This window comes from Emydura macquarii, unplaced genomic scaffold, assembly GCF_026122565.2.
Source record: "Emydura macquarii macquarii isolate MOO-44397 ecotype Brisbane River unplaced genomic scaffold, CSIRO-AGI_Emac_v2 contig_212, whole genome shotgun sequence".
NCBI lineage: Eukaryota > Metazoa > Chordata > Testudines > Chelidae > Emydura > Emydura macquarii.
In genome coordinates this window covers 14,058,641-14,080,108 of record NW_027130349.1, presented here as the reverse complement: position 1 = coordinate 14,080,108, position 21,468 = coordinate 14,058,641, and the positions used below count along the sequence as shown (strand labels likewise).

At 45.9% G+C, this 21,468-nt stretch overlaps 1 protein-coding gene across 1 annotated transcript in view; it reads right to left on the bottom strand.

The window, feature by feature from the left end:
• Nucleotides 1-21,468, bottom strand: part of CEP192 (centrosomal protein 192) — a 211,473-nt gene that overhangs the window by 97,204 nt on the left and 92,801 nt on the right. Inside the window, exons 27-30 of the mRNA XM_067546060.1 lie at nucleotides 19,803-19,977; nucleotides 13,257-14,157; nucleotides 10,261-10,409; nucleotides 9,074-9,304 (exon numbers count right to left, since the gene is read on the bottom strand). Of these exons, the coding sequence (XP_067402161.1) occupies nucleotides 9,074-9,304; nucleotides 10,261-10,409; nucleotides 13,257-14,157; nucleotides 19,803-19,977 (1,456 nt within the window). The remainder of the gene's footprint in view (nucleotides 1-9,073; nucleotides 9,305-10,260; nucleotides 10,410-13,256; nucleotides 14,158-19,802; nucleotides 19,978-21,468) is intronic.

Below are 21,468 nucleotides of genomic sequence, written 5' to 3'. Positions count from 1 at the left end.
GAGGAAGAGGGGTTTGGACAAGTCTTTAAAATGCATGACAAGACATACACCCTTAATTAACTTTTTTTTTTCTTTTATTACCATTTGCTTTGACTATTTGAGTTGTATACTTTTCTTGACAGGGATTATGTATTTGTATAGAACCTAGCACGAGACCTCAGTCAGGATCAGGAACATTTGGTTCTACTGTAATCCAAACACACGCACTCAGCATAGGTGGAACTATTTAGCTGAATTACTTTTCTCCACCACTCTCAATGTCAGTACAGAAAACAAAAAATAGTTTCCCTTTAATTTTTTAGCTAGTTACATTTAAGCACATATGACTACATAATGTAACATGACTGATAGTACAGTAAAAGGCTTTAGAATTTGACAGCAGCACTGTGGAAGCAGTTCAGTAAGAATGCAGAATTCACAAAATCCATATGTCAAATGCTGATGGAGAACACAAACTTTATGGTTTGATTCTAGAAGTGTGTTTTGTTAACACCAAATACTTCATGAAATCATTTTATTTAATCAAAAACTGTGTGTTATCCTTTCTTCAAGACCCATTTGATTTATAGTTGAGATCTCAGAAGGGCAGTTTGAGGGAAGAAAGAAATTCAACCTTCTGAATACCCTAATAATGTTTGTTTATAAACTACTAAAAAGATTGTATAGATTGGAAAGAAAGGGTATGTATAATGTAAATGTTTGATTATATCAAGAACTGAACCAAATTACATGCTGCACGGAGGTATTCACAGAAGAGCAAGTTCTGATTTTCATTAACTTATTAAAGTATACCTAATTTTTTCATAATGACCCATAACTGATCTTAAGCCTGTATTATAATAAAGAGATGCTATAAACCTTTGAGAGACTGAAGAGACGTGTAAGAAAACTGCTGTTTCAACAGAATTCCTTAGTCATTCTGTGCAGTTCAGACCATGGTAAAAAGTTGTCCTACCAGCAGATGCAGACAGGATAAACAAAAGCTCTCTTATGAATCAGACTGATTACGTTCAGATTTGTGAACATTCTGAAAAATACTACTTCGGAAATGAAATGGGGAATTAAACACATTCCCCATCTTGATGAAAAAGAAAAAGTGTTTGAAATTCCCCATCCTGGTTAAGCAAACAAACATGAATGAAGAAGATCTCTGAATCTCTCAAGAGTTCAAAGAGAACACGACAGGATGGTTTAAGAACTAGAATGAGATACAGAACGTCCACTGTGCAAACATGTCCACCGTGGTGTGCACGGTTCCCAGAACTTTTTTCCCCTTAGCAAATCCCGTAGGGCCGGCTCTGGTGCCCCCTGGAGTCCCGCGCAGTATATGAGGCACTGCCGGCCCTATGCCCCCTCAGTCCCTTCTTTTTTCCAATTCCGGCAGCGGGGACGGGGACTGGGTGGTGGAATAGACATGAGCAACACATCTCGAAAAACATCAGTTACTGGTAAGTAACCTTGCTTTCTTCTTTGAGTGATTGCTCATATCCATTCCACTATAGGTGGCTATAGGTGACTAACAAGCAATACCTTGGAGGTGGTAGGAGTTACAAGTGAGCCGCCCTCAGCATGGCTCTGCCGAATCCTGCGTCCTCTCTCACCTGCTCAACAATGGCATAGTGGGATGTGAAGGTATGCGCAGACGACCAGGTGGCGGCTTTGCAGATGTCCTGCAGGGGCACTCTCTCCAGGAGGGCTGTAGACGAGGCTTGAGCTCTGGTTGACTGTGCTGTGATGGTTCCCAGAAGCGGCACCCTCGCCTGCTCGTAACAGAACTTGATGCACGATGTAATCCATGAGAAGATGCGCTGGGTGGAGACAGGTGAGCCTTTCATCTGGTCCGCCACTGCAACGAAGAGCTGCGTCGATATCTGGAACGGCTTTGTATGCTTGACGTAGAAGGCCAGAGCTCGTCTCTCGTCCAGTGAATGCCATCTCCTCTCCACCTCCGAAAGGTGTGTTTTGGGAAAAAAACATGGGGAAAAAAATATCTTGGTTACAATGAAATTGGGAAACCACCTTGGGCAGGAAGGCTGGATGCAGCCTCAACTGCACCTTATCCTTATAGAATACGGTGTAAGGGGGCTCCGAGGTCAATGCCCTAATTTCAGAGACCCTCCCAGCTGAGGTAATGGCCACCAGGAAAGCTACTTTCCATGAAAGCATGAGCAGAGGGCATGAAGCCGTGGGTTCAAAGGGGGGCCCCGTGAGTCTCGAGAGGATCAGGTTGAGATCCCAGCAAGGTACTGGGTTGCGGACCTGCGGATAAAGCCTCTCCACCCCTTTGAGGAACCTGACCGACATGGGATGGGAGAACAGGGATCTCCCCTCTAGCGGCTGATGGAAGGCCGAAATAGCCGCCAAGTGAACCTTCAACCAAGCCAATGCCAGACCCTGGAGCTTTAGCTGGAGCAGGTACTCCAGGATCACCTGCACAGGAGAGATGCTGGGTGGGATGCCCCAAGACTCTGCCCAAGAGGTAACCGCCTTCACTTAGCCCAATACACGACCTGTGTAGAAGGTTTCCTGCTGCCCAGCAGGACTTGTTGGACCTGCACTGAGCAGGCTCTCTCTCCCTCCATCAGCCACAGAGCCTTCAGGCAGTGAGGTGCAGGGAGTCCAGGTCTGGGTGCAACAGGCAACCATGGTCCTAGGAGAGAAGGTCGTACCGCCTTCAGAGCTCCATGGGCAGGGCGATCGAAAGGTCCAGCAGCATGCTGAACCAGTGCTGTCTCGGCTAGGCCAAAGCGATGAGTATAACATTCACCCTGTCCCACTTTATTTTCAGCAGGAGCGGAAAGGGCGGGAACGCATACATGAGGGTCCCCATCCAGTCGATAAACAACACGTCGGGAATCAACCCAGTTTCGCAACCCTGGTGCGAGCAGACCCTCGGGCACTTCGCGTTCCAGGCCAACGCGAATAAGTCCAGTTGGGGAACACCCCACACTTGGAAGATCGTAGTCACTATCTCTGGGTGCAGTGACCAGTCGTGGCAGGGTAGAAACGACCTGTTGAGGCGATCCGCCTCGTCGTTCCTCACTCCCGGGAGGTGAGAGGCAGTCAAGTGGAAATCGTGTCTCACGGCAAAGTCCCATAGACAACTAGCTTCCTTGCAGAGAGCTGAAGAGCACGGCCCTCCCTGCCTGTTTATATAAAACATAGCTGCAGTGTTGTCCATCAGCACCTGCACCACTCTGCCTGTCAGGAATCGGAGGAACAGCCTCCACGCTAGGCGAATAGCCCTCAGCTCCTTCATGTTGACGTGCAGGCACCTCTCCTCCCCCGACCAGAGTCCCTGAGTGCTCAGGTTGGCACTGATGTGGGCTTCCCATCCCACATCCGAGGTGTCGGAGATTAGGGTGACCGATGGGACCAGTTCCCTGAACGGAACACCCTTCAACACTGCCCTGGGAGACCGCCACCAGTCTAGGCAGGCTAGGACGAGCGGGGGAACTGTGACCACCCGATCCAGTAGGTGTCTGCTCAGCACATATAACAAGGCCAACCACACCTGAAGTGGTCTGAGCCTTGGGCGAGCTAGTCTCACTACATACATGCAGGCCGCCATGTGGCCTAACAGCTGTAGGCAGTGCCTGGCTGTTGTCATGAGGCATTGGTGCAGCTGGGAGATGATAGAGACCATCGCCTTGAAATGTGGCTGAGGCAGGAAGACTCTGGCCTGGGAAGTGTCCAGGGTGGCCCCAATGAATTCTATGCATTGCACTGGGGTTAGTGTGGACTTCTGCTCGTTTATGTGCAGTCCCAGCCTGCTGCACGTGGAGCAAGTGAGGGTCACGCTCTCCTGCACTTGAGACCTGGACCTGCTCCTGATCAGCCAATTGTCCAGGTAAGGGAAGATTTGAACACCCTTTCGCCTCACGTGGGCCGCCACTACCGCCATGCATTTCGTGAACATCCGTGGAGCCGAAGATAGGCCAAAGGGTAGGGCTGTAAATTGGTAGTGGGAGCCAGCCACCGTGAAACGGAGGAAATGCCTGTGGCTGGAGAGGATGGACACATGAAAGCATGCGTCCTTGAGGTCAAGGGCAGCATACCAGTCTCCTGGATCCAAAGAAGGGATTATGGAGGCTAGGGAAACCATGCAAAACCTGAGTCGTATGACATATTGTTTAGACGACACAGGTCTAATATGAGTCTCAGACCCCCCTTCACCGTGGGGATGAGGAAATGCCTTGAATAAAACCCCTTCCCCCTTCTGCTTTGAGGAACCATAACCACCACTCCTATGTTGAGGAGGAGGATGCAAGAGGACTTGCTCGTGAGAGGGGTCCCTGAAGAGGGACAGAGAAGGGTGGGTTGTTGTGGGGGACAGAAGTAAACTGTATGATGTAGCCCCCAGAGACTATCCAGAGGATCCAACCGTCCGATGTAATATTTGCCCATTCGGGATAGAAGGGCCTCAATCTGTTTAAGAAGGGGCGAGGCGGATCCAGGGGAGCAGTAGGGGTGCCACCCTTGGGCGCACCATCAAAACTGCCTCCTACGATTGCCCAACCCCCTAGGTGGCTCCTGCTGGGGGCTGAGGATGAGCTGGGGGGACTGATTTCATCTTCTAAACCCCCTATTTCCGTCCCTATTTCTGTAGGGTTGAAAGGGCCTAGGTGGAGACCTTGGTTGCTGCTGCACATGGGGCCATGACTGCCGCCTGGAAGCCTGGGTCATGTACAGGCCCAGGGAGTGAAGCATGGCCCTGGAGTCCTTCAGACCGTGCAGCTTCGCATCTGTCTGATCGGAGAACAGGGCCGACCCATCGAAGGGGAGGTCCTGAATCGATTGCTGCACCTCTTGGGACAGACCTGAGGATTGCAGCCATGAGCACCTCCTCATGGAAATGGCAGGGGCTATGGCACTACCTGCCGAGTCAGCAGCGTCACTGGACGTTTGGAGCGCTGCCCTAGCCACCGTGATTCTTTCGTCCAGGATGGTGGTTAAGTCTGCGGCCTGGTCCTGGGGCAGAGCCTCAGCAAACCACCTGAGAGAGTTCCACCAATTAAAATTATATCTCCCCAGGAGGGCCTGATGGTTGGCAATCCTGAACTGCAGGGCTGCCATGGAATGAATTTTTCCCCGAAACAAATCCAGCTTTTTGTTGTCTTTGTTCTTGGGAGTGGAACCAGGCTGACCTTGCCTCTTCCGCTGGTTGGCTGTGTCTACCACCAGGGTTTCCAGGGCCAGGTGAGTGAACAAATACTCAAACCCCTTGGCCGGGATATAATACTTCTCAGCCACCTTCGATGTAGGGGCAACTGAGGAAGGGGTTTGCCACAGGGTCTTAATTTTGGAGGATCCTATCATGGACTGGTAGGGCCACTCTCGCTGGAGCAGCCGCTGCCAGCACATTGAAGAGGGTATCATCGGTCTCCACTAAGTCCTTGACCTCCAGCCCCAAGTTAGAGGTCCTGCGGGTGCTCCCCCACCTGACGAAGGGATGCATCTGTAGAGGGTCCCTCCATGGGGTATGACTCCTCATCCAAGGAGTGGTGTCTATGGGCCTTCTCCTGAGCCAGAGGCACGGACTGAACCCCCGCTGACAGGATGGATTGGGGCCCCTGTCCCATCTGGACAATAAAGCCATTGTTGCGGACATTGACCCTGGGGCCAAACTGGAGCTGACTGCACCACCTGCTGTGACGCTGTGTGGGGGCACCCGCTGTCCCAACGACTGTCCCACCTGTGGGACCCCGAGCTACTAGACCAGGGGTGTCATGCCTGTCCTCGGTCCTGGGTGCCGTGCCGTGCCGTTCCAGGGTCCATCCTCTCGACGCCTCCAACATGGAGGACGACGAGGACCGCCTCAGTCACCACGAGCGGTGCCGATGGACGGAGGAGTGCTCTGAAGAGCTCTCGGTACCAGAGCACCGTCTTGGTACCGAGGACTTGCGGCACCGCTTGCCCCTTGGTGATCATGACCGGCGCCACTCCGAACTCCGCATTGCCGAGCCAGACTCCGGCGACCGGGTTCCACATCAGGGACTGTGTGGTGCGGGGTCCTTGTACGGCGACCAGGTTCTGCACCACCTCGGTGCGGGCAAACTCCTCCGTGTCAGGGATCTGGAGCAGGAGCTGTCCGAGCACCGCCAGGCGGACCTCGACTGGTGCCACCTCTTGGCCTGCGCTGACTCTGGTGCCGGGGACCCCCGTCAGCACCGGAGAGGGAGACTCCGCATCCTGAGTCGAAGCAGGCCGGCTCGATGCACCACCTGGAGCGATTGCTGGGGGAACATCCTCGCTCCACCCCCGTGGCCATCTGGTGGGAGATCTTCATCCCCGTACCGGGTATCTCCACCACCTTTCGGGGGACCCAACGTGGGCTTTCCCCAGGACACTGGCCCCTTCTCTCTCAGCAGAGGTGGGGGGCAGAGGAGGTGTAGGCAAGGCCAACAAGGCTCTTGCCACCTGAAAAGCCTCTGGTGTTGGCAGGGGCACTCTCCCACTTCCAGGAGTCGGGGGAGGCTCCCTGCTCCAAGATGCAGGCACCAGAGAAGACTTGATGGGCCGTGGCCCATGCATCTCTGCACTCAACCCGGCCTGTATCAACGGCACAGGGAAGTGTCCACGCTCCGCGCACTCTCTCTTCTTCTTTGGCACCGGGGATGTTGCTCCGTGCCGAGTCAGGGCCAGTGCCAGCGGTGCACTCTGTACCGAGGTGGAGCGGGATGGCTCGGACGCCGGGCGGAGCACTGCCTCCATGAGCAGGGCTTTTAACCGGATCTCTCCATCCTTCTGAATCCGCAGTTTAAAAGCTCTGCAGATCTTACATTTATCTTTCCTATGCTCTTCCCCCGGGCACTTAAGGCACCGATCGTGGGGGTCGCTGAGCGGGAAAGACTTAATTTCAGGTGACCAGGGCATGACCCAGCCGCTGTTAGTCCCTCAGGGACTTCTTATCTAACTACACTTAACACTACTTAACTACTTAAAACTAACTGAAGTACTTCGAATAACAAAGAATTCAAAGAAGGGAAATTGTACTTGCAGAGAGCAAGGCTAGTTCCAGCAACCATCACGGGCAGAAAGAAGGGAGTGAGGGGGCGTAGGGCCGGCAGTGCCTCATATACCGCGGCATGTGCGTGGGACTCCAAGGGCCACCAGAGCCGGCCCAACGGGGTTTGCTAAGGGGAAAAAAGTTCCGGGAACTGTGCACGGTGGCATGCACTCACCTACAGTGGAATAGACATGAGCAATCACACAAAGAAGAACATACACTGCCATTTGGACCCTCAGGCTTTTATCCAGACAATCCTGTAAAACAAGAATCTTAAATATGGTGTTTTAATCTATTTACCAGGTTCTGAAGGTGTCCAAGAATCAAAATATGCAGATTTAGACTATGAGCACAGTAAAAATCTGTACAAATTTAATTTCATGTATGCTCACTCACAAAAATTATCTTTCTGATTAAGTGATGTGGTAAAAAGGTACAGCCAGGAGGAGGATGGAAAGACAGGAAAGATAAGATTGTATTGGTAGAGATTTAGCAATTCTAGCAAACCAAGCCCTTTTGTGGCTGTTTAGGGTTACCTTAGGATGATTCTATTCAGACTTCATTTTTGAAGGCCAACACAAGAAGTCAAAGTCAAAGAGGGAATAAGGTTTTTCCAGAGCCAGCAAGCTCTGCAACTTGGCTATCACATTCACCCCACCTTCTCCACATTTTACTTGAAAGCTTTATCCATCTCAAAGTTCCCCACTGCAGAAAGCCAGGAGAGTGCTGAAGTTGTGTCATTTACATTTTTCCGTATGTTACTAGCCACAGCTGAGCTGCTTGTATCCTGGATTTCAAAGCCATGGCAGAAAGACTGGCTCAGAGAAACAAAATAGATCTTTGCTTACAAAGGACTACACAAAGTTCTGTCATTATCCCTTGCTCTTTGGTTCCCAATTAATATACGCCACTGTGATGACAATGTCTGGCTTCTCCCTGGTGTAAGATGCAAGTTGTATGCTAAAATAATTGACTCCTAGTCAGAGATAAAATTCTCCTAATCAGCATACCTATGCCACCTTGTGGTTTCAAAAGAATTCTACCCCAAGTATGAAATTAGTCATGACCACCATTACTTCCTGCCAAAGTGATGATGGAAACCAAAGACTGTTCCTAGTGACAAACTTACTCTGCAAGCACCAGGTGAGAAAAGAGAACTTGTAACTCCAGAGGTCACAGCAGACAGGCAAGAGGCCTTAGAGCAACATGCCCAAAAAGCAAGTATACAAAGCTTGAGCAGCTTTATTTGAAAGCATGCCTGTGACATTAGGATCAGAATCTCAGAACCAGAAACGTGACCCAGTTTGAGACAGCTTAAGTGGGTTGAGGAACTGACTTACTCCCCCAAATTCACAAAGGCTCTAACAGGAACACTTCAGTGATAATGTAGAACTGAGGACAGAGTGATCATCCCCTTGGACAGCAAGGATTTGTCACAATTGAGGCTCCAGAATAGGTTTTTCTGTTGTTTTCATAACCAGGCTTGCCTTGTTTTAATCAACATTAACAGACAGGAATGAATAGTTAGATCAAGAGTTTTCTTCAGAAGGCAGTAGAAACCACCACCACCAGCTTGATGAAGGGTAAAGGGCCCAGGTGGGGAAGGAGCATAAGAGCATCCAGGGCACAGGCATGGCTACAACAGACACTATTGGCCAAAACAACCCAATCTCACATACATGGAGTGTATGTGCACCAGGAGGAGGATCCAGGTGGACAATTACTTGAAGAAGAAAAGTTACTTATTCCTCATATTTTAGCCACTCAACTATTAAGACTAAATGAAATGAGAAACTGTGCACCATATATTGGCATAGGAAAAATGCCAATGCCAGAATTACCCATTAAGCAGTAGTCTCCAATCCCCCATCAAGATGCCCTTCTGCAAATAAATTTTGCTAAATATCTTATGTTAAAGTTTCCACTTCTGGTACCTTGTCATTTACATGAAGCATTCTCATCTCCTTTTCAAAATAAAGTAACTTGAGCTTTATAAATACTTTAAGTATTTATAAAAAGCAAACATAAGAATATATCTGTTCAATATAACGAACTGCATCTTACCTGTAGAATAGGATTTTCAGCAACTGCTGTCAAAACTACCCTAGTTGCCAAAGCTTCTGCCTGGACTATTGTCTCGGCATCTGCAGAAACTGGCCAAGATGAAATACTGAGGACACACTGGAAGATTCCAGGATGACAAGGTAAGAAAAGCATTTTAAGCTCTTCTGTAGAATGAGGTCCTATGATGGTTTTGTTCTTGAACACTAGACATTGGTATTTCAAAGGATCCATCTAAAAAAAATAAGCCTGGTTAGTTTCTGCAAAAATTAAAAAAAAAAAAAAAAAGAAGTATTCCATCCTTAAGACTTACATCTATGATGATGCTCACAAAGCTATTTAACAATGGCTCAAGCAGGTGGTGAACTTATACTTGGTTGATCATGTTTTTGATTAATAGTTTTAATATTACCTCCTCCTTCCCCACACGTCTGTCTCATCCAACTGTTGCATCTTGTCTGAATTTTATATTGTCAGTTTTTTGGGGCAAGGATTATTCAATTTGTACAGCACCAAGATCACTGGCCTACTCAGGGCCTATAGATTATCGTAATTACATAAGACTGTATAGAACAAGTAGAACAAGGAATGTTTTACAGTCCTCATTTTCCTGCAACATGAACATATTTGTGTTTGTTCTCCACCATTCCTACAGATTTAGTATGTGAAGAACTAGTTTTACAAAATTAAATATAAGCTTACACAGTAAAAAATATTAAGGCTGTTCCAAAGCAGAGTACACAAGAAGAGTGATATACTACATAAAACTCAATGTAAACAGTTACCAGTTCTGTGTTTCAAATGTTAAAGCAACACTATGTAATAGCCAACTTGGTAGGCAGATGTTTCCACCACTTATCATGCAGGGATTTAAATTGGATTATGAGTTTATAGCTGACAAGAAGCTACTAGTGTAGTAGAGGCTACATGCTACAAGGCTCAGAGAGGGAGAAAAAAATAAGAATCCACTAGTCTGGAAGGAGCCAGAACTAGTCTGAAAGGAGCACAGAAATTTTTTCCACTAGAATTTTTGTCATAATAGCAGGAAAGGAGTGGTGTTTAAGTCTGATACAAAAACTGCAACAGGGGACGAGTTTAGGAAGAATTTAAGAATTCATTGGCCTCTATGCTCATTGTACTTAGCATATGAAATATCGGACTATACTAGAAGTTATACAGAATAAGCTTACCTTTTCTCCATTAATTGAAATACTGAATATTCCAATGCAGACCTGCAACCATCGTTCAGTTGGATTAAAAATACCAAGATTAGTTTGTGATGCAATTCCCACACAACAAGCGTTAGGGAACTTCAGTTCTTCTGGTACTCTCACATGCCCTAAGAAAGAAAACCATCTCTATTAATTGCCAATATCTGTATGTCTACAAATATATGTATCTACAATTGGTATCATGAGCACCATGATAAAGGTAACTAAGCCAGAGCCTCAAGTTGGTCATGGAGTTAAAGTAGCTCATAACCTGACTTGACAAATATACACTCATTCTAAACATAACTAACACTGGTCGGAGATTTCCTGGGATTGTTTCCCCATGAGCTTGACCATGAGGATTTTAGTTAAGTGTTCAAGATTCTAGTGTCCTTAAAAACAAAGCTGTCTAAGAGAAATATGCCAAATGCTGTTAATAAAGCCTACCGAAAACATCACTGGATGAACTGTAAGCAGCTCGAGGTTCCATGTCAAATGAATAGTTAGAAAACCTTTAGAAGATCCTCACAAAGCCAGGAATCTGGGCAACAGAATGCCTATACTTAAGTGCATCTGCAAAAGAGCTACATAATGGACTCTGGAAGGAATGGACTGAATTAGTCATATCAATGGCTAGTAAGTTAACTAGCCGCTCAGGAAGGTGACCAAGGCATTATGAAAAAGCTCAATTAAGATATTTACTCAATTCAGAGCAACAGTCAAAAAGGTGTCAAGATGTTAGTCCGTATTAAAGTGGGCAATATTGCAAATATTGCAGAGCCAGAAGTAAATCAACAGCACACCCTCACCTTGAGGTAGTGGATTTAGTTGGGTCACCTCATCTGAAAAAGCACATAACCAGAAAAAGATGTAGAGAAACAATGTAAGTGATTAAAATTACAATATCCTCAATTTTAAGTGTTCACATGCCTCTAATGTTACTTAAGAGAGGAACCAGGACAGACACAAGAAATAATGGAAGGTATGCAAAAGATAAGATTTTTTTAGACAAAGGGAATGCAGTGGATCTAATTTACCAGATTTCAGTAAGGCATTTGATATGGTTCCACATGGGGAATTATTAATTAGTTAAATTGGAAAAGATGGGGATCAATATGAAAATTGAAAGGTGAATAAGGAACTGGTTAAAGGGGAGATTACAAGGGTCATACTGAAAGGTGAACTGTCAAGCTGGAGGGAGGTTACTGGTGGAGTTCCTCAAGGATTGGTCTTGGGACCTATCTTATTTAAACTTTAAGCTGGGGATGCATCAGTTGGAAATGACAGAGGAGGAGAAGGACCTGGGCATATTGGTTCATCGCAGAAGGACTATGAGCCGCCAATGTGATGTAGCTGTGAAAAAAGCTAATGCAGTCCTAGGAAGCATCACATGAAGTATTTTCAGTAGAGATAGGAAGGTGTTAGTACCGTTAGACAAGGTGCTGGGTGAGACCTCATTTGGAATAGTGGGTGCAGTTCTGGTCTCCCCTGTTTAAGAAAGATGAATTCTAACAGGAACAGGTACAGAGAAGAGCTACTAGGATTATGTGAGGAATGGAAAAGTTGCCTTATAAGAGAAGACTCAAAGAGCTTGGCTTGTTTAGCTTAACCAAAACAAGCTGAGGGGAGATATGATTGCTCTCTATAAATATATTAGAGGGATAAATACTAGGGAGGAGAAGAATTATTTAAGTTCAGCGCCAATGTGAACACAAGAACAAATGGCCATCAGGAAGATTAGACTTAAATTAGATGAAGGTTTCTAACCATCAGAGGAGTGAAGTTCTGGAACAGTTTTTCAAGGGGAGCAGTGGCAGCAAAAAACCTAACTTGTTTCAAGGCTGAGTTTGATAAGTTTATGGAGAGACTGGTATGATGGGGGGAGGAGGGGGAAATCAGCCTAATTTAGCAATTAACTGATCTTTGACCACTAGCAGTAAATACGCCCAATGTCCTGTGATGGGATGGGTTCTGAGTTACTACAAAGAATTCTTTCCTGGTGCCTGCTGGTGAGTCTTGCCGACATGCTCAGGATTTAGTTGACTACCATATTTGGGGCCGGGAAGGAATTTTCCCCCAGGGCAGATTGGCAGAGACCCTGGGGGTTTTTCGTCTTCTGCTGCAGCCTGGGGCACAGATCATTTGCTGGTGGATTCTCTATACCTTGAAGTCTTTAAACCATGATTTGAGGACTTCAGAAACTCAGTCATAGGTTAGGGGTCTATTACAGAAGTGGGTGAGTGAGGTTCTGTGGCCTGCATTACGCAGGAGGTCAGACTAGATAATCATATTGGTCCCGTCTAACCTTAGAGTCCAAGAATCTAAAAGGCAAGTTGGGAGCTCCTATTTCATTCTTTCAATAGAAAAGGAACAAAGTATAGTACAAGGCAAAAGTTTCTTCCCCCCCCTTCAGAATAATTAAGTCCTGACTTCCCCTTTTGCTTGAGGAAGAGGAAAGTATTTGGAAGACCTGAGCAGGGACAGCAACTAAGGGTGAAATTGAGAGCTACTCTTCTAGTGTCCAGTGGGAATAGAACAGAATGCAGAGTCTTGGATTTTAGATGGAATTTGACTTACCATCTCCTCTCACTCATTTGGAGACAGGAAGAATTGCAGTGCAGGTTTCTTCCATGATATCACTACTCACGTTCCCTAAAGATCCTACCAAATCTTCTAGAAAGAAAAATTCCAGGACCTAGTATTTTTAACGTCTAAAAATGTATCTTTGAGATGGTTATGCTATTTAAGTAAATGTTGATTTAACACAAAATTTAAACAAAGATGGAAAGAATTAAGATAGTCCAATAAATCAGCGTATGTGCAACAAATCAGATGAACACTGCAGCTGTATTTCAGTAAAACATGGAAAGTTTCTATTTCTTAGAATAAATTAAGTTTATGATTACCATTTTAAACTGTTTTGATCAATAACAGTATTTTAAACAAAATTATGATGTTTAGAAAAGAAAACTTACCAAACCCAGATGGCTCCCACCGTTCATTCCCACTAGTTCCAGTAGACTGCCCAGTGTACGATTCTGTACTTAAAATATGGTTCCAGGAAGCAGAGCGTGGATTACAAAGTGAAGGTGTACCCAACAATCCAGGTCCAATACTTGGACCTAAAGGAATTCCCATTGTTACTGAGTTCTGAATGTGTCCTGCTGGGATACCAGAACAAGGAAGTCCTGCTGGAAGACCACAACTAGTGCAGCTGCCAACATATTGAGGCAAAGCAACATTTCCACTTGATTGCATGTTTCCCAGATACTGTTGCGCAAATGCTGTTGTTGTAAGTGAACGTCCAGAAAGTAGTATGGGAATTGCAGAAGACAAGGTCTGAGTCTCAGAGGGAGATCCATGGGATTTGAAGCTTGAAATAGGAATATACTGCTCACTACAAGTGTTTTGATTTACTGGAATATAGGCACCTAATCCACTATAGGTAGGTACCATATTTAGAGATGCTGGACTCTTTGTTTTGTTTGTGTGATCCTGCCAAGCTACAGGTGTATCAACATGAACATATAGTGGCTGAAGGATGCTTGACTTGCTTGATAAAGTTGGGTTAACATGGCCTATTTCATTTTGACTGGATATTATGTTTGGAAGACTAGATGTAAACTCATTTTCACTTCTTGGCAAACGCTCTCTGGACAATTTATGGTCAGATACTCCATCTTCAAGTTTGTTGCTAGGACATGTAGACTCATTTACTTCTAATTTCTCATTCACATTCCTCGGACTAGTGTTTAATGATGTTCCTCTTCTATTTCTTTGCCATGAGAAGTCTTCAGGTTTTTCAGTAGTCTCTTCTACTAATGGAGTTGGACTGGCTCGAATTATTGTTGTGCTCAACTCACTAGCATTATTACTCTAAACAGAAGATGTTAAACATGACACATTAATATTACAAGTAATAGACTTGGCAGGATTAGATTTTTATCAGTAAAGTTCAGTAAATGTTGATTTCACTGAACACAAACTGATGAAAAGACTGTTACTCACCTTGTAAATTTTGTTCTTTGAGATATGTTGCTCATGTACATTCTATGCTAGGTGTGTGCGCGCCATGTGTACAGATGGCTGTCTTTAGCACCCTCCGGAGCTGTGCACATATGTGCCAGTATAAGGAGTACTGCCAGCTCTCAGTTTCTTCTTGCTAGTAACTTTGACAGAGGAGTGGGAGGGTAGATCATGGAATGAACATGAGCAACACAACAAAAACGAACCATTACAAAAGGTTAGTAACCATTTTTTCTTCTTCAAGTGCTTGCTCATGTCCATTCCATGATAGGTGACCCAAAAGCAGTACCCCCAGATGTGGGCCCGGAGTTCATAGATGTGCTGACTGCAACACTACTCTCCCAAAACTAGCATCATCACAGGCCTGCTGGGTGATGGCATAGTGGGATGTGAAGGTATGAACGGACAACCATATTCCAGCTCTGCAGATGTCCTGGATTGGTTCTTGCGCAAGCAATGTTGCTGATGAAGCTTTGGCTCTTGTGGAATGAGCGGTCACGATGGTTGGAGGTGGAATCTTCGCCTGCTCATAGTAAGCCCAGACACAGGCCGTTATCCAGGACGAGACTCTTTAGAATGGCACCGGTAGCCCTCTCATCCTTTCCACTACTGCTACAAAGAGTTGCATAGACTTGCAGAATGGCTTAGTCCTCTCAATATAGAAGGTGATAGCTCACCTAACACCCAAGGTATGGAGCTGACGCTCCTTAGTGGTCTTGTAAGGTTTTGGAAAGAAGACAGAAAAAAATATGTCCTGGTTGTTGTGGAATTGCAACGCCACCTTTAGCAGGAAGGCTGGATGGAGGCACAGATGGACCTTGTCCTTGAAAGGGGTTCTGACATCAGAGCTTTGATTTCAGAGATCCGTCTGGCCAACGTGATTGACATCATGAAGGCGACCTTCCAAAAGAGAAGCAATATAGGGCAAGATACTAATAGCTCGAAGGGAGGTCCTGTGAACTTTGACCTGACCACGTTTAAAGTCCCATGGAGGAATTAGGTCACGAGAGTAGGGTCATTCCAGACTCTTTAAAAACCTGATCATCTCGTGAGAGACAACTGATCTGGCCTGTACTCGAGAGTGGAAGGCAGAGATGGCTGTCAAGTGGACCTTAACAGACTAGACCTTAATAGCACCAGATCTTGATGTTTCAAGTGAAGCAGACAGACTGCAGAGAAGACCAGGATAGAAAGAGATTCAATTTGGAGACCCAACAAGTGAAACGTTTCCATTTGGCTGCGTAGGTAGCCTGATGGAAGGCTTTTTGCTACCTAGCAAGACTTGTTGGACCTGTTCCAAGCAGGCTTCCTCCTCTGTGTTCAGCCATGCAGCAACAATGCCTCAGGTGCAGGGAGGCGAGGTTCAGGTGAAGCAACAGTAACAAGCAAGTAACAGCAGTGGTTATGTGAAATCAAGTCCAGGCGGGGTGGGAGCATGAGTGGAGCTGTCCCTAACAGGTCCAGAAGCATACCGAACCAATGCTTGTGTGGCCACGCCAGAGCTATCAGAATAACCTTCGCTTTGTCCCATTTAATTTTTAGGAGGACCTTGTGAACCCAAGGGATCAGTGGGATGGCATATAGCAGGTAGTCTGCCCATGAGAACAGGAAGGCATCAGTGAAGGAGCCCCTGCTGTACCCACACAGCGAACAGAACTGTTCTGTCTGGTGGCAAACAGGCCCCCTTCTGGAAGATGATACTGACAACTTCTGGGTGAAATGACCACTTGGGGGTGAGAGGAAAAGGATCTGTTGAGGCAATCTGCCAGTGTATTCCGAGCTGCGGGGACATGTCCCACCTTGAGGTGAATGGCGTATTTCATGCTGAAGTCCCACAGTCGGAGGACCTCCCAACACAGGACTGAAGACTGAGCCCCTCCCTGCTTGTTGATGTAAAACATTGATGCAGTGTTGTCCGTCAAGACCTGCACCATCTTGCCTGAGATCTAGGGAAGGAATACCTGGCAAGCCAAGCATACCATCCTGAGATCCCTGAGGTTTATACGCAGCAAGAGTTCTTCCTGGGACCAGAGGCCCTGAGTACTGAGATTGTTGAGGTAGGCTCCCCATCATAGGTGTGGCACATCCGAAACTAAGGTTACTGATGGATGCAGGTCAGCAAAAAGGTGCCCCTTTCATTATGGAACCTGGGTCTCTCCACGAAGTCAGAGAAGCAAGGACTGGGAGCGAAATTGTGAATATAGTCCAAGTGATGTCTGCTCGGGGAGTAGACTGACACTAGCCACATCTGTAGGGATCTGAGATGTAGCCTTGCGTACTGCACCACATAGGTACATGCCACCATGTGACCCAACAGTTTGAGGCAAACCCGAATGGTCGTTAGTGGGTGAGTCATGACCTTGGAGATCAGGTAAGACATAGCTTGGAATCTGGCCTCTGCTAAGTAGGCCTTGGCCAGGGTTGAGTCAAGCACTGCCTTGATGAATTCTATTCTCTGCACTGAGTCTAGAGTTGACTTCTGTTCATTTATCAATGGACCAAGCACCTGAAAGATGGCCTGTACTGTACCAATGCTGTGCTGGACCTGAGCCTGGGAGCAGCCTTTGATCAGCCAATCATCGAGGTATGGATGTTTGCACACCTTAACATCTGAGGAAAGCTACCACCACCACCATACACTTTCTGAAGACCCAGGGGGCTACCAACAGGCCCAAGGAAAGCACTGTGAATTGGTAGTGACACTGACTCACTACAAACCTGAGGAATCTCCTGTGTTCGCAGGAGATGGAGATGTGGAAATAAGTGTCCTTTAAATCAATCAAGGGCGGCATACCAGTCTCCTGGATCCAGTGAGAGGATGATGGAAACCAAGGAGACCATGTAGAACCTCAGCTTCTTAAGGTATTTGCTGAGGCAACCCAGGTCCAGTATGGGCTGTAGACCTCCTTTGGCCTTAGGAAATATCGGGAGTTTACCTCAAGTCTTAAGGAACCTCCTCTACGGCCCCCACACATAGGAGGGTTTGCACTTCCTGGATAAGAAGCTGCTCGTGAGAAGGATCTCTGAAGAGTGATGGGGTGAGGTGGACAAAAACTGGAGGATGTAACAAACTATTATAGTGCTGGGTACCCAACAGTCTGATGTTATACATGACCACATTGGGCTGAAGGGTGACAGATGGTCCAAGAACAAAAGGGGGGAATGGATCTGGAGTCAGAACTGGTATGCAGTCCTTGGGCGCTCCTTCAGGTGGTGCCTGGCCCCACCGCGGTATCTATGTGAGCCCAGCTAGAACGCTGAGGTAGAAGATGGGGCTGGCATCACTTATAGCCTGTTTCTTTTATAGGGCTGCTGCCTGGGAGGCGCCATGAACCTGGGAGGCTGCTGGGTCATAAAATGCTTCCTGGAGACAGTAAGCAGGTAAAGGAGCAAAGTGTGGCCCTCGAGTTGACAGGTCCCAATACCGCCTCATTAACGGGCAGGGCCACTCTGGAGGGAGCCATTGCAACCAGAATGTCAACTAGGCTGTGCGCAGATTTTCAGCTCCTCAACTTCCAGCCCCAAGTTGGCAGCAACATTTTTCAGGAAATCTTGATGGGCCATGAAGTCTTCCAGAGGGAACAGGTTACTAAGGCCAGTGATTGCCTCATCCGGGGATGACGAGGAAGAGGAGGTTTGCACTGGAGAAAGGGCTGCCTTCTCTTCCTCCACCTGCATCATGTCCATTGAGGCCATTTCTGGGACATCAATACTGGGGTCGGTACCTGAGTCAGAGTCCGGTGCCAGATGGAAAGGAATGGTGGCTTGCCTCTCAGACACCACTGAGTATGAGCAGAGGGAAGGGGCCCCTGGTACTGGGGGAACCCCACATAGGTTCCAATACTGACACTGCATTGGCCACTGGCCATGTCCCAGCCAAGAGGCTGATATCAAAGTCCGGTGTGTAGGCTGGGTACCGGTATGTCCTCGGTGGAGCGAAGGATTCCCGTTCAGACTCCGATGAGGATTCAAAGACCACTGTGGTCCCATATCCACTTCTATCTCTGGGCAGGGCAGCACCATGGAACCGGTGACCAACAACAGGCAGGAGATCACTGCATCCGAACCATGATGGGCTTTCCCCTGGACAGTGCTAAGTGGTCAGTAGAGTTCACCACCTCTTGATCCCTTCTATTCCAATTAGCCTTGGCTGGCAAGTGGCCTTAAAGGGTCAGCGGGATCGAGAGGGACGTCAGGGTCTTTGCCACCTGGAAAACCTCTAGAGTCAAAGGGGCCCGCAGGCGTGCGCTCCCATGACCGCTCCCAGGACTCAGATCCCAGATCAGATGTGGTGCTCTAGGTGTAGTTGCAGGAGCCAACAGTGGTTCTGGTGAGGATGAGTCACCCAACACAGGGTCTCACTACACCGGTCACTCCCCACTTGTCCCTCTTTAGCATCAGGGAGTGCCCTCTGTTGTTGCACTGTTTCTTATGCTTCTGCCTTGGCACCATGGATGGAGAATGGTGCCGGGAAGAGCACGGTGCTGGTGGAGTACTTCATATAGAAGCATGCAGGGACTGAGAGGTTGCAGAGCCGGCGGTGCCCCTTATACCGGGTATACTTGCACAGCTCAAAAGGACGCTAGAGCCAACCCTATGAACAACCTTGAGGGAAAAATCTCCAGCAACTGTGCACGTGACACGCACACACCTAGCATGGAATGGACATGAGCAAGCACTCAAAGAACTATAGTTGGAGTGCCCTCAATCCTCAACTGAAAAAGCAGAGGTGTTAAATATCTCAATTTCTCTTCTAAGGGTATGTCTACACTGCAATCAAAGACCAGCAACATGACCACAACTGGCCCAGGTCAGTTGATTCAGGCTCCCGGGCGCCATAAAATTGCAGTGTAGACCTTCATGATGGGGGAGGGTTTCAGAGCCTAGGCTCCAGCCTGAGTCCCAACATCTACACTGCAATTTTATAGCCTCGCAGCCCAGTCCCCATAAGTCTGAGTCAGCTGACCTGGGCTCCAAGACTCCAAGAGTGTTGGGTTTACCACAGTGTAGACATACCTAAAGTGTTCATAAGTGTTTGAATTAAATAGATATTAGCAAAAACAATTTTAGACCATGACTAAAATACCTTCCCCATTTAACTGCTCAGGTTTTAGTCTTTTGTGCTCTGATCTCATGTTTTTCCCCACTCTCAGGAGGACACCTAACAGGTAAGTCAAGACCTAATATTTCCCCAACATAAAAAATAAACTGGAAAAGCCTCACACTTCCTTTAATTAATATAAAGGCAAAAAAGGGCAACTCCTTCTCAACAAGTCAATTTTAAAGACAGATTGTTAGTAAAAGATGTCAACTATTCACTTAAATAAAAAATTGCTACAAACTTTTCATTAAATTTACATTTTAAAGCCCCTGTTAAAAGTTAAACTGTAAGCAAATTCATAAAAATGTAAAGTATCTCAAAGACAATTTAATGAAATTTACTTTTAAAAAATATTTGTACATACAATTTAGACTAGAGATCAACACCGTCTTACCCCACGTCTCGCTGAACTAGGTATGACAGCTATATTCTTAAGGGTATTGTCAGTTGCAGAGACATACGTCAGTCGACTCATGCTAGGACTTGAACATACTGACTGAGTTAAGGTATTGTCATTGCAGGCAGATGTCTGAAAATAAGGTGCTGTGCAAGGAGAATCAGTTTCAGATCTGAAGAGAAGGAAATGCAAAATATGTCATTAACAACTTGTATTTTCCCAACTATTCCCCTCCAAAAATCAAAATGTAAAAGTTAGAAACCATTTACTTATTAGCTATTCAATTATCTTAAACAAATGCTTTGTTCAATTCAATCTGTAGACTATTTAGTGTTGAAAAATGATTGGCTAGGTCAACCACCAAAGATACCTAGGTCAGCACTAGAATTTTGAATAGTAAAACTTGTGTTTTTTATGATTTGTGTACCAGTTCAAATTCTGCCATTGGATATGTATGCACAATTCCTCAATTTCAACAGAATATACATTTGGGTTGCCAAGGGCAGATCTTGAGCCTTAAAGCTGAAGTTTGGGTACTCTGATACTATGATGATGGAAATGGTCTAAGAACCTAAAACAAAAAATAAACAAACTGCTATGGCGTGATAAGGCCTTGATTGTAAGCAGGCTTGTATTTCTTGAGTTACATTTAACTCCATATGGTGTTCTTCAATATCCAGACCAACGGTAATAGATTTTTACCCAAAGAGCACCCAACATTTTTTACTTCACACCTAAAATTTACATCTTCTACATGGAGAACAGCGTTCCAGAGAGCAAGGGAGGAGCAACTATGAAAGCTTTTATATAAATTATCTACAATTTTATCACAATATTATTTATCAAGAAACCCCAAAGCTATACATTTCATATCTTGCTTTACATAAAAACAGCATAAAATAGATTATTCATCCAAAATTGTATATTAACTTCTGGAAAATGCTGCATACATAATTCTGAGAATTAACAGCATGTACAATACATATAGTATTAATGTTTTAATTCTAAACAAAGTGACTATTTAATAGTTATTAAAAACAAAAGAAAATGAGGGTAAGGGTTTCATACTTGTTTTGTTGAGAGGACCATGTTCCATATCATTAGCTATGGGTCAGGATATTAATTTAGGACTATATATTGACCAGGGCCAGGTCATAGGTACTGTAGGCCCAAGCTTATAATCCCAATTTAAATTTTGCAGTTGTTAGAACCTGAGCTGTCATTAAAAAAGGCTCCAGCCCTGTGGTACTAATAAAACTTTAAAAGCCCATGAATACTGCATTGGCTGCAATCTAATGTCTGCTTGACTTTGCCTGAAAAAAATACCTTTGAGATGTGCAAACTGCCCCATTCATCTCAATGCCACAGAACAGTTAAAACTGGTATACGAAGTCAAGCTTTAGATTTGCATCTCATCTGCAGGCTGGTTGCATAACACCCCTGTAAGGGTGTAAGTGGAAAAGGCAAAATTCCAATCCAATGTCTTGATCTGCTCAAAACAGCAGGGAAATATAGAAAGCCAACTATTGCTCAAGGTTCCTGCCACTTGCATATTTGAAAAGACTACAGGTACTTATAACTGAAGACCCTAAAGATATACATTACTGAAACAAGAGCCTACAACAGACTGAGTTCAGGCATTACTTTTTCAGGTAGATATCTC